This window comes from Vanacampus margaritifer, chromosome 10 (assembly GCF_051991255.1).
Source record: "Vanacampus margaritifer isolate UIUO_Vmar chromosome 10, RoL_Vmar_1.0, whole genome shotgun sequence".
Lineage (NCBI taxonomy): Eukaryota > Metazoa > Chordata > Actinopteri > Syngnathiformes > Syngnathidae > Vanacampus > Vanacampus margaritifer.
Genome location: NC_135441.1, coordinates 8946218 through 8960279, shown reverse-complemented (window position 1 = coordinate 8960279; position 14062 = coordinate 8946218). Strand labels below are relative to the sequence as shown.

The following is a 14062-nucleotide window of genomic DNA, read 5'->3' as shown; positions in this document are numbered from 1 at the left end:
TTACCATATGTTCATAAAATTGCCCAAATGTCAGAAATTTTACAGAAAACCAGATAAGTCTACAAATGTATTAATTTAAAAAAAAAAAGCCTGAAATCAACAAAAATACATAAATAAATTCAAAAAGAAAAGACAAAAAATTAAAATGAATCTACATATTGGATGTCGCTGTCATATTTTTCTGTTCTGGTGCAGCTCTAATTAGCTCTTGGGCCCTCGGTACATGAGACTAACGCGAACACACTGTTTCCTTCATCACAATGTTCAAACATTTTGCGGCTCCAGACAGATTTTTGTTTTTTTTATTTGGCCTAAAAAGGCTGTTTTGACAGGTAAGGTTGCTGACCCCTGGTATAGACATTAAAGGGGAAGTCAACCCCAAAATGTTCTTTACAATAATATATTTTGCCACTTGCTGTCCACGAGTCGACGACCAATCACGACTCACCTGTTTGTTTGTTTTTAAGGTGAGTTGTGATTGGTAGTTACCTGAACAACTGTTATGTAATTTTCCGTTGACCGCAAGTGTCAAAATTGCCGCTCCATTTTGAGATGGATAAAAACAGGTGGATTTTGCTGCTTAATCCATATCCCTCAAATGCAGTATTAATCAGAAGGCAGTATTTAGACGAGTGGGGGAACATAGAACATATTGCAAAGATGTATTGTATTGGGTTTATTTATTGTATTTTGATTTTAAGTGATATAACATGAAAAACTGACAATAAGAAGTTGTGTTTGAGATTAAAAAAATACAAATAAAAAAATAATGCACTTTACATTTATTTTTTTTCTCATCACATTTTCCTGTCCCCGAGCAGCGCACAACTACTGGAGAAGAGTACTCGAGCTGCTGTGAGATGGTGACAGGCTATTACTGGGCATTTGCACCGCCGTGGGTGTTTGCGCCCATCTCTGGCCAGTGACAGGGTAAAGCAGGGGAATGGCAATTCCTTGTCCCGGCTGCTGGAAAGCCTCGATCAAGTTCTTGATTTTACGGAAATGTCGTCTGGGCACACCAGGAATAGTCTGGGGGATAAGAAAGAAAGAAAGTAAAGCAGGAGGCAGGGGAAAATTCACATACTTTATCTTGACATCATGTGGAAAAGAGGAGGATGAGACATGGTTAGTTCGGAATGAGCCAGCTGCACTTAAGAAAATACATCAAAGACTGACCAGGATACAAATAGGCTGTTGCAATGAAAATGAAAAAAATATTTATATAAAAATATAAAATAACAATCTGTTTCATATATGGCACAATCAATTTGGCAGCACTGTCATTAAAGATAGCGAATGAATAGAAGAGAGACTAACTAATGATAGCAGATGGGAAAATAAAACACTGGGGTATTGGAGGCTAAATTAGGAAAATGCACACTGAGATTTCTTCACTCCCCTTAGGCTTCTTTCACATGTTGTTTGTCAACAACAACAAAAAACAATTATTCGTGTTGATCACGAGTACATTTTTGAAATATGTGCCATTGTCTCTGGAGCTTCCATTGTGGCCAATTAAAACTGAAACAACACAAACATATGTGGCTTCAAAATAACCGAAAACGTTTGGAAGTCATCCTTTCCACCTGGCAAAATCGAAGCCCACTTGCGGGAGCTAGATTGAACATTTGAAAATAGTCTGCCTTTGTCATGTAGGAGGCTTTATTCAGCTGTTATTTGCATTCTATTCTTTAATAACGTTCATGCATTTTACAATCATTCAACCAAACACAGATTGCTTTTTTTCAAATCTTTCAATTCTCTCTCTGACTGCAATTATAACCTTGAAAAATATTTTATTAAAGTGATATTGGTTGAACCTATGAATAATGTAAATAATTATTAAAATTGTGGCGCCATCCATGTTTGTCTTCGTCAATATTGTTTGATTGAACGTGTCAGTGTACAACACCAGGCATTATGTGACTATGCAGCATTTGTGTCACAACAAGCAACAAAAAGACAATATTAAGATGTCGCAATATGTTCACAGATTATGTTTGCGGCCTCAATCATGAAGCTCATCTCAAATTCTGTCTTGTGCAATCATACATTCCACATTGAAGGGCTACAATCGGTGGCATGCAAAGCAAAGTGGATGCCCCTAACAAATTTTAAGAGACGGACAACTTTAAAGGATAATAACTTGGCACCGTCTGTTAAGCTTAATACTCATTCTGTAATGCCGATGACCCACCAAATAATTTGGATGACCCGTCTGGTGATGCCCGGGTTCAGTGGCCCACTGGATACAATCTCTGACATTTAAGCCTATTCCATAAGGAACAGATTAATATAATAAATTATAACAGGGTTCACCAATTCCCGTCCTCGAGGTCCTGAAGGTTTGAGATATTTCCGCCTACCAACACACCTGATAATAAAGATCAGGATCGTTATCAGGAATGCTGATGAGCTGATTGTATGAAACAAGTGTGCGAGTAGGCAGAAACATCTAAAACCTGCAGACTCCGAACCTGACCTCGAGGACCAGAATTGGTGAACCCTGCATTGTAATATAATTACAGTATAAAATATCCATCCATTTTCTTAACCGCTTGTCCTCCCAAGGGTCAGTATAAAATATAATAACAATATTGATAATAATGATAATAAATATTTAAAAAATCTAATATTCCCATGAAATAACAGAAATGTAATTATTTTGCACGCGTGTCAAATGGATTAACCATTATTTTGTATTATTTTAAAATGTCATACAGTAGATAATACTGTATCAATACACCAATGCTACTAATGCAGACGCAATAAATTATTTACCCTTTAATGAAATTTTTGGGGATGCATGGCATGGTATATACTGTAGTAAGTAGTGAGTTGCCTATCGGACTATGAAACTTAATGCAATGGACACTAACAATAATGGGCACGTTCTAAAAAGAGAATTGTTGATTAACTTGAATTGAAGCGATTCAAGTGGTAACACATAATTGATATAAGTTTATCCAAGTTAATATATTAAGTTTAATTAATTATGAGGTCATTAAGAATAATTAAATGAGCTCAATAAATTTAGTATATTAATATTGGATTAACTTAATTTAATCGTGTGTTACCACTTGAAACAATTCAATTAAATTGGTCAACAAATTCTCAAGCTGAATTCAACACCTCGGGGTATTCCTTTTTTGAGTTTTTTTCCGTACACTATAATGGTTTACGATTGCTATAGTTTGTCCCCTTCAGACCCACATTTTTTTTTCTGCTGGGCAATTTTTTTTATTTTTATCTTTTTTTTTATGTTATTTTTTTTACAGATTTTTTTCTCTTTTCCCACATAAAATCAACATGGGGGGGGGGGGGGGCGATTGGGGGTTATCTCATGTTTTATTTGTGAGTGTGGACGCCAGGATAATATGACTGTAACGTGTCGTAAACTTACCAAACTCTAATGTAATATTTTTAACATGAGCATCATGCAAATCAGCTTGCGATTGTGATTGGTTATGGTCATTCACAAACAACCCATGTACAGTATTTATGGACCTTGCTTTGTATACTAAAATTAATGCTGGGATTAAATGGGGCCCTCATAAAGCTTTTCCCCGCAAAGTCTGAAAAAGTGTCTCACTATCAATAAATAAGGTTCAAGCATCACTAAAATTGTATTTTCCAACACCCAACTGAGGTCGATCAATTAAGTGTGGTGTATAAATCTTACCTCGGCAGCCCATGATCCTCCATCATGCTTGTGAAGTCTGTATGTAAACACAATGCCTTTGCACCTGCACACAGACACGCCGTTTGTTTGCACTGGTTTCACTTTGCTTATTCTTTTACCTCTTGAGTTCCTTCAAGGCGACATGATCAATAATATGTGCAAGCAGATATGATGTGATTACTGGATGCCGACTGAAGAGAAGTAAAAGTCACTCTTGTACTCACAGCACACAGAGACAGTAGGTATCGGGCACAGTGTCACTGTTTCGGACCAAGTAACATCCATCTCTTCCATCCAGAGCCAGTCGCCTCTCGCCCTCCCTCTTACCAATGGCTCCGTGGTAGACAGGCAAATTTTCCATCGTACCTTTTTCGAGGCGACTTAGCATACCACACCGGCTTTGTCGTTGTTTTGTTCCCTTTCTCAACTTCAGCTTTTTAATGATAAGACTTTTGGTCAGTGGCTTGTAGGACCCAAACTTGAAGCAAGTGAGGCTGCATCTATTTTTCTGCAATTCATTCTCGCTCTTTCAAATGTCTCTTTTGGTGCTTGAGCTCTGACTAGCGAGCTTTCTAGCGGTCTCTTCCTGCTTTTCGGCACTGACGGCAGCAAGCGCACTTGCTCAGTCACACCACTCATAGCTCAGCCTTCCTCTTTTACCTAAAGTGCAGACATGTATACACACACCCACACGTAAATTGTGCATATTCGTCATTCAGAAACGTTCAGGAACCACCAAAATAGCATTCAACAAGATAAGAAACCAAAGTAAGTCATGTCATTTGCATAATGGGGCACGTCAGCAGAATAAAAAGCAGCAAAATTTGGTTCCAGATGAATCAAGCGGCAGTCTGGCTGCATCACATAAAATAACTTTATGTTCATTGTATCTAATTTGCTTCGAAGGTTAATAAACATGTCACAGATTCTACAAGATTACCACTTTTTGCTATTAAAGTGTAAACAGCTCATAAATTTCAATTGATAAAATTGTGCTGCAGGAAACAAATGACATACAGAATACAACCTAACATTTTTACGTCAAGCTGTTCCAAAGATAGCATTTTTCTAGATTAATCCATCATTGTGTTGAACATACAAATCTGTTTTAAAGATCTTCATTCATGAAGATAAGAAGGTAGTCTTTAAAATTCAAAATGGGCTTATTCACGTCCTGACCGACCAACGTGGAAAAAAATCATGTGGACATCAATAAGTCCGCATTTCGGCTACAGTGTGGACAGAGAGGATACGGCGATAGACCGTGCACCCTCAGCCGCCTTCCGACCTTGGCTGTCGTGTCCTTGAACATTGAAACCCTGACTAAATCCATCAAATGAAGAACAGAAACAGTGGTATTCAATTGTACACATTTGCAAGTAGACCACAACAACAACAACGTGCCGTCCAAAAGATTCGCCTCCACTTTATTTTCTCATTTCTCGTTGAAAAGTGTCTTCTATTGATTGTGCGTCAAGGACGTATACACCTCATCCACAGAAGCAGCAAGGAAGCGGCTAATGAAGCCGTGTGTGTCTCAACATACTGCAGCGCTGATCCAAACTCCGCTTGCAATCTGTCCTGTCAGTTGCAGAGTTGCTGCTGTGTCAATGTTGCTGTAAACAAGAGCTGCTGATTAAAATATTGAATGTCGTGCGCACATTTTGTTAAGTGTGTGCTATAGCATCTGGTGTGTCACACTGAGATGTATATCATTAGCGGCTATGAGGCCACACGTGTCTACACGGTGTCCTTCACGCAATGACCACATGCTCTTACAGAAGACATTTTTGTGACTTTGAGAATTTTCAGTGTGGATTAGTTTAAAGGTTTCTACACTCACAAGTGTAACATCCGAATCATCAGTCTGTATCATGGCTCTCTTTCCCTCAGCTTGTAAAGATCATGAGCATGGGGCTTCTGGGCTGACCGTGTGGGTAAACAGCCAGAAAGGTCCTGTCTGTCTGCCGCATGCATCTGCAGCATGTTAGCGCCACCCAGTGGTCAATTCCAAACATTTACTCTACAGTATTGAGAAGCATTTATCACTCTTGCTTGGGTAGTAGTGGATATCACGATGGGAAAAAGCCCAGCCAAAATACTTACTCGCACTGTACTTAAGTAAAGATATTTGGTGTGAAAACAAAAATGTATATAGTAAAGCAGAAGCACTCATTCAACTTTCCCTTATCAAAGTTCATATAGGCTAATGTTTGTACTGAGAATGAAAAATGAAAAAAGCTACCTTGCGTTAGCTAACATAGCTACCCTTATTAACTTGCATTGGGATTGTACTGGGAATGAAAGAAAAAAGCTAGCTAGTGTTGTTCCCATAGCTTTGATAACTGACCAACAGAAAAATGCTACATAAAAAAAAATTATGCTTTTAAATCTAGGTCTTTGTAATTTATTTATTTTTTAATAAATGTTCTACAAAATGTTGTGTATGAAGTTTACCCCCCCCCCCCCCCCACAGTTTTTTTAGTAAACTACTTTTTGTTAATTTACTTATCTTTATATCTTAACTCTTTTGTTTGTAATTGTTTATAAACGTTGTACTTTTTATTAAGTGAAACACATGGAGTTACCTTCTGTACGAAAATGCACTATAAGCCTGCCTAATGATGATGACACGCACACACAAATACTTTATAGGCCTACAGGGCATAAGTGTTTCTTTCTTTTTTCCTTCCTTCCTTCCTTTTCTTTTTTTCAGATTATACTTTTTTTTCTTACAAAAGAAGCACAGCCAATGGTTTCTTGCCTCCCACAAAATAGAACATATTCACCACAAATCATTCTTAAGAACTGACACCAGCAAACAATTTGGGAATATCTTGCTTCTCCACATTTGTTGCATTATCATCATTATTGCTCCTTTTTGCAAGTTCGTACAATGTTGCTGCTGTCCCTGTTTGTCCCCAAGATCACTATCAGTCAATCAAATTGCAATCATGGTTGACTTTAGCGCCCTCTGTTCATGTTGTGTCATCACCTGCGGAGGTTGAAAAACTGTACCCTGCCTATTTTTGACAAAGTAAGGAGCAGAAAGTAAAAATATGTGTTTTCAATTGTAGGTAATAAAAGTAAACTTCAGAAAAATAAAGATTCAAGTGAACAGAAAAATCTATTTAAGTACACTAATGAAACATGGTTTACTTCTTTTTCCACACCATTTATCATTAACAAAATAGTATTTTGCAGTATTTTTTTGTTGGGTGGCCTTCAGCAGCGAAAACACATGGGTACACTCTATAAGCTCCCAGCTCACATAGGGACAGGCCAGGGTCAGTGTACTCTGTGGAGGATCTATAGACACAAGTAGCAGACTGAGATAGTCCATTGATTGGCACAACACGAGCGTTTGGACTGGAATGCATCATCAGAGCATTTGTATGACATTATGATGGGCAGCCTTGATATGTACAATCCAATGCAAGGTCATTCCTAGGAGGAGGAGGGACTAAACATATTGCTGTCATTTTTTATTTTATTTTAAAATTCAGGCAAAGAAACAGATTTACTCAGTATATTTAATATATATACTGTATATATATATATATATATATGTTACAACATATACAATTATGCATACTGTAGATTGGTATTCCTAACTGTTAGACCAATAAAATAGCTTAATATATGTATATTTTGCTATGTATAATACAGCTCTTGACAAATGTATTAGACCACCTCTCATAAAGAGAATACCCGACCTCATCAAGTGCTCTAATTTGGACCCTTCGATGAGCTCTCAACATTTCCCCATTTTTGAAGGAATACACAAATTCGGGCTCAATCGCTTTCTCTGTGAAGAAAGAAATTAACTTATTAATAATTGGGTGTATCTTGTGTTTATTGCTAATTATGTTTTGGTATTTTAAATATAATTTTGATCTGCTATACTGTAGTGTACAATTGTATTAACAATTATAGATACACATACCATGATGAAAATGTTATATGGGTATGTTGTGGTTAATTTAGGACACCTGTGGCATAAACCTTGATCTGGCTCGTGGTGTAATACATTTGTTAACCACCGTACATTTGAAAAAAAAAGAAGTGAAAAAATACATTTTAATCACACTTGGTGACTAACTTCCCAAATATACTTACTGTATATACACTGGTCAAATTCTGATTTCAAGTGGGTTTGTATGTGTTGAATGGATATATTTTGACGGGAAATTACATAAGAAAATGTATTTTTAATTCAAATCAGCACTAACAAATTGGAGGAAATGCAATCGTGTGCATCATTCAAAATGACTTAAACATGATTAGAAAGTCCCAATCAACTATACGTAGATCATAAGACATAAGAGAAAAAATATTATGTGCTTTATTTTGGACATGGATCTGTTGTCAAAATTGAACATAAACAATTGATACCTTGAAAAAAAAAAGTATTTTAAATGGTTACCGGTATATTTGAAAACACGATGTTATTGTATTTTGCCACTTCTTGGTGTCTTTTCTAGCTAAAATCAAGACACTCAAAACTTTAGCATAATTTGCGGTTTCATGGCATCATCATCTACCATTGTATAACATTATTGTGACAGTATGACCCGATTGGCACCATAACATAAAGCAATAGCAAACCAAAGTCAAACATTTGAAGCCTCGCCTTTTAATAGCTTGTGAAATGGCATTAGCTACAGTGGATATAGAAATGTAAAGAAGATTGACACAACCCACAGTATGTTGAAAAGCAGTTGTACAAAATAAACAAATTGTTACATTAATACTTCTCTGACAGTGTCAATAAAAACTGAACATTCATCATGAATCCTTTTGACTGTGAGGCAGATATGGAAAATTGCTTGGTTATACGTAATACAAAAGCTAAATCAAACATTAAAATCTATTGAAATTGTTGTTGATCTTACTGGAGGCTGCTATAATTGTATAGTTGGACAACATCTATGGTAGACAGAGTAGTCGTCAAATGTATGTGGATTAACTTAACCCTGAAAAACAACCTAACAAAGGTGAGTATGACATTCCAAAGGTGGTGCTTTTGTGCCACTGAAAAAAACATTTTTCTTCATCTTTCTTATTGTCAAGGATGTGCAAGAAATGTCATATTGTGAAAAAAGGTACTGCATCAACACATCATCATGCTCCACAATGGCAAGCAAGGTAACTCAGGTAGGTTAAAGAAAAAATACATTATTTGAAAATTATCTGCAGTTTTACTTCATGAATCATCTTGAAAAACAGCAAACTGTTCCCTCCTCTTTTGCTTTTGATTTTTTTTTTAATCCTATTACTCATATGAGTTTTGCAAAAGCAGCCTCAATCTTCAGATTACATGTGTTTTTCTCAGAGATGGCAAGTACCAAAGTACAAATACTTCATTACTTTACTTGAGTAGTTTTTCAGTACTTTGTACTTTCCTGAGTATTTATTTTTTAGACTACTTTTTGCTTTTATCTGTTACATTTTAATATGATTATCTGTACTTTTTACTTGATACAATTTCAAAACAAGGTCGTTGCGTTTGTTTTGAATGCATGAAAACATACTTGACCTTTAAGAAAAAACAGCCCTCAATATCTGATGCCTTCGCCAATCATATCAAGCGTTTCCGACATCCCAGTTTGTGATTGGCTCTACGACACACGATCACATGACATGCAATTGGCTAGATTAGAATAACCCGTAAATATGAGGGCAATGCACGCCGCCACTACAGAGAATCATTTGAACTCGATAGTAAGTCAGAGAGTCAATTGGCCGATGTATCCCCATTTTTGCCCCATTAATTGCTATTATCTTTCAAATTGACGTAGGAGGAACATATGGTAAAAATACTTTTTACTTTTACTCATCAAGTACATTTCAGAGCCTGTACTTTTGTACTTTGACTCGAGTAATTATTTGAGTTTTTGCTTTGACCAAAGTTGTTTTTTTACACAAGTTATTGTACTTTTACTCAAGTACAGCATGTCAGTACTTTTCCCATCTCTTTTTCTCCCCTCACTGTTCTTGCCAATGTGTTCTCTGCCCAATGTGAAGTTACCTCATCACCCAGTCACCTAAGCATGCGCAGAGGCGTCAACAATCGCCAGATCTTTTAAGTCACTGAGTTTTCGTGAGAACGAACTGAGCCGGGTGCTGAAGGAGCCCCTCTTCTGATTGTGATCTTCCTCACGGGCCTTCAAACGCACACACAGACCCTTACTCAGGGCGGCCAGTCGGCCGCGGAAATGGTTCCCGATGAAGCAGTACAGCACAGGGTTGATGGCAGAGTTTGAGAAGCCCAAGCAGAGGGTGAGCGGGGTGAGATTATGGACGGCCCAATGCGCCCAGCAACTGTCCAACCACCCGTCACTCTTCAGTATGTCAATAAATGTCACGCAATGGAAGGGGAACCAGCAAAGGAAGAAGGCCAGGACAACAGCCGCCACAGTCCACAAAACCCGTTCCAGCCCTCGTCCCTCCTTGGGTCTGCCTCCACTGGAGCTGGGGTTCACACATGGGGTCGGCGGTCGCTCTGGTTTACTGCAGCTATCCTGCGACGCTGAAGATTTACATGAGTTTGATGCTTTCCGCAGGCTTGCCAGTCCAGAACCAGCCAAGAAGTGTCTGCCGATTGCACAGTAGCAACAAGAGATGATGATCATTGGCAGCAAAAAACCCACGAGTACTTTCATCCAAGCCAGGGTTCGATACCAGGTGTGATCCGGGTAGCTAATCACGCAAGCTTCCACGTCAAGTGCCTCGATGTAGTGCGTGTCCCTCACGGCCATGGTTGGCGCCGTGCAAGCCAATGCCAGAACCCACACTAGGACGCACATGAGCTTCGCACGTTTCAGGTCTCGGACGCTCTGAGAGCGCAGTGGGTGCACCAGAGCCAGATAGCGATCCATGCTCATGCAAGTGATGAAGAATATGGAGGCGTACAGGTTGAGGTTATGGAGACTTCCGGAGATCTTGCAGGCGACTTGGCCGAAGGGCCAGCTGTAACCTCGCGAGTAGTAGACGGCCCACAGCGGGAGAGACAGCAGGAACAAAAGGTCCGACACGCAGAGGTTCAGCATGAACGTGTTGGCCACAGTTCTCCTTGAAGCGCTGGTGTGGGCCAACACACATATGGCCAGCAAGTTGGCAATGATGCCCAGGATGCAGATAATGCTGTAGATGGAGGGGATGATGGTGGTCATAGGAACCGGTGGCCAGTCTGGGCAAACAGAAGCTGTCGCACCGTTTTTGCTCGTATAAGGAGCGAAGGTGGAGTTAAAAGTGAAGCTGTCATTTGGGACTGTCATCGTGGAACAATTTCACTTCCTTTCTTTCAGCGCTCCGAGCTCAACTGGAAGGAAACAAAAAGGAAATTTAGCCTCCTTTTATGGATAACAATTTGTTTTTTCTATGCGATAAACTTAGCAAGTATTCTACTGGATCCTCAATACGAGTTAAAACAACTCTTGCAGTCGCCCTATAATGACCCCAAACCAAGACATGTTGGCTGCTTATTGGATTTCTCGGAAACTCGCATGCCATATTAATATTTGAAACTAAGATCTGAAAAATTCATACCATATATGAACAGGGTGTCAAGTTAAATTTGAAATTTAAAGGGGAATCTAGAGGAAGCAGCTGGTTTGGTCGCATTGGAAGAATACATTATTAATAGAGAAATAATCACATTCAAAGAAGCCTGGCAGGGATACAAACACGAGGGATTACATCAGCAACGTTTCTCAACTTCATTAAATCAACTGACTTATAAAACAAACATTACATACTTTACCTCAACTGTTTGTTTGTCCAGTCTGATCGGTCGAGCTGTATTAATGCCTCATTTGACTAAAGTCCATAACGTCTGAGCGGTGGCCCCCTCTGTAAAGAATCCTGAAGCATGTCATGCCTCAGAGTGTGTGAGCGCGGGACAGCCTCTGAGAAACCAGATGAGGCTGCGGTGTGGGGGTCTTATAGCCCCCATGATGATTGCACAACATGGGAAGGTGCACGCACGTCATATTGTGATCATTAGAGGGGCGGGGCTGTACCTGGACACAAGCCAGTCTTGCACAAATGTATTTTTCATTCTACCCCTCAGTTTTGGTCTCCAGGAAAAGGACAAACAATGAGATAATCGAGTCAAGTTGGGAGTTTTGCACGCTTGCCTTTTATTGGGATGCTGATTATCACATTATTATTACACTATTTTACTGATCATCAAAGAGTGACACAATTGATTGCTTATTACATTTAATTCCTATATGTTGTGTTTCTTACATCATTCATAGTCTTTAATATTATGTTTAATATTATAATTCCAATCACCTTTTCTGTACTGCGTCTACTTTCACATTTTGCATCCGATTTACTCCATTCCAATTTCAAAATATTGAGAAAATTCATGCCTTCTGAGATACTTTTTTTTTTTTCGCAAATGTTCACATTTTTCACTATTTCAGATACCCCCCCCCCAAACAAACAAACACACAAACAAAAACATGCATTCCCAATGAGACATTCATCAAAACAGGTTAGTTTCCCATTGAAAATTCAAAATATTCTTCTCATTTAATTCACCTTGGGAAGAATTTTCAACTTTCCAAAAATTCACACATACTATTTTATTTATATATATATTTTTTTACATTTTTCACAATAATTTGTCTAGTTGTCAGAAAAGAAAAAAAAACACTTATTCTACATTTGTTCACAGGCATTCACTGTTTCATACCATTCCAATTTTAACACACACTGAGAAAAAAAAATCTGGCTATTCAGGGCTATTTTTCTCATTCCAAAAATGTTCCACCCCCCCCCAAAAAAAATCACTATTAATTCCCAATGGCACATTCAACTTAACAGTTTCAAATGGTTCCTATATATTTTGAATTTAAATCAATCCGCTCATTCAATTTACACTGGGAACAATATTTAACGTTCCCAAAATTCCCACTGACCAAAAATTCAAAATGTTCATCATTAAAGCACACAAACTTTTTGGGAAATTATGATTTATTTTTTCCTCCTCAAATATCTTCTTTTTTTTTCAAACCAAACTTTTTAACTTCTACATATTCAGGTCATTCCAGGTCATTTATTTCATGTTATTCAATATCATTCCACATAATTCCATATTATTCCAAATAATACATTCCACAATTTTTCATTCAGCCTCTCTGCCTTCACATGCAATTTCTTCAGAAATTGCATTCTCTAGTTGGTTATTGTCAGACAATGTGGTGAAAATTGAACCAGGAAGAAACTGAATTTCCAAGTTGGGTCTGAGTTGATGAAGTCCTGATCGGGTTTAAGGTAGCGAAATGACCTTAACCTCACCAGGGCCTGTGACTTGACCACTTGTTAATTATCCTCGCACTGTCTTACTCTGCCAGCGGTCAGATAAGCCATGGGAAATATTTACTTTGTCTTAGCGGAAGTCAAGCCAGCCGCTGGGGCATTTGGGGGAGGGTGGGCGTCAGATGAACGAGGAGGAGGACCAGCAGATATTGCAGGGCGTGAAAGTCCGAATGGGAATGAGAAAGAGGGACAAAAACAGTGAATGCGCAGATTCTCTCCAGTGGTTTTTCATTAAAGCTTCGGGTGCAAGTTAATGAGGGATGCACGCAAAGCTCTATGACTGATTACATCACAGCTTCTATGATCAATGGCATGAGCGAGCGTGTGTCTGCTTCAATGCAGTACCTGTTCAAGCTGATACACTTAATCTAACCCTGCCATGCACGCCTCTGTTTACGCGCCTACTCAGATGTGTGGGCACTCTGCTCCATTGACCATCTATCAGAACGTGACGTGCCCTAATAGCTGGGAGAAAGCTGACACTGAGGACAGATAAAGGCATGGCACAATCCAACAGAATTCCGCCTTTCCTAATGGTCATCTAATATATATTGACTTCACTATATATATATATATATATATATATATATATATATATATATATATATTATATATATAATTTATCTTTTATCCATGTTTTAAGTTAAAGTTATTATGTTAAAGTTAAAGTTATTATGGTACCACATTTTTCAAATGTATATGCACTACTGTAAATATAAGATATTTGTACAGGATTTGTGTACGTTTGTCCATCTGCTCGTCAGATGGCAGGCTACTTTCTGGTTCATGAAGGAGGATGAACAGATGGCCAATGATGCAATTATGATTCTTGGTGAATTCCATTGATGCCATAGTTAGTCAAGGGGAGAAACCTTTACCCTTGTACAAAGTTATTTTATTCTTACTTGCCCAATTCTGCTCAATCCGTCCTATTCTTTTTCGTTTTAACATGCCACAATTAACCCTGTGAGAAAATGTTTATTTATTTATTTTTGTAAATAGTAATAGTAATAGTAATAATGGCAGTGATTGAGTTTTAAGCACTGA

The 14062-nt window shown here is 38.2% G+C and overlaps 2 protein-coding genes across 2 annotated transcripts; both read right to left on the bottom strand.

Moving 5' to 3' along the window:
• Window positions 1–677: 677 nt before the first annotated feature.
• Window positions 678–4292, bottom strand: sh2d1ab (SH2 domain containing 1A duplicate b). Its single transcript, XM_077578215.1, has 3 exons — window positions 3907–4292; window positions 3683–3746; window positions 678–1029 (listed from the first exon to the last, which is right to left on the bottom strand). The coding sequence occupies exons 1-3, from the start codon at window positions 4068–4070 to the stop codon at window positions 829–831; spliced, it is 429 nt and encodes a 142-aa protein (XP_077434341.1). The 5' UTR covers window positions 4071–4292; the 3' UTR covers window positions 678–828.
• A 3004-nt stretch (window positions 4293–7296) lies between these two features.
• Window positions 7297–11590, bottom strand: agtr2 (angiotensin II receptor, type 2). Its single transcript, XM_077578991.1, has 2 exons — window positions 11448–11590; window positions 7297–11006 (listed from the first exon to the last, which is right to left on the bottom strand). Exon 2 carries the CDS (start codon window positions 10960–10962, stop codon window positions 9730–9732), a length of 1233 nt encoding a protein of 410 aa, XP_077435117.1. The 5' UTR covers window positions 10963–11006; window positions 11448–11590; the 3' UTR covers window positions 7297–9729.
• Between the last annotated feature and the right edge of the window lie 2472 nt (window positions 11591–14062).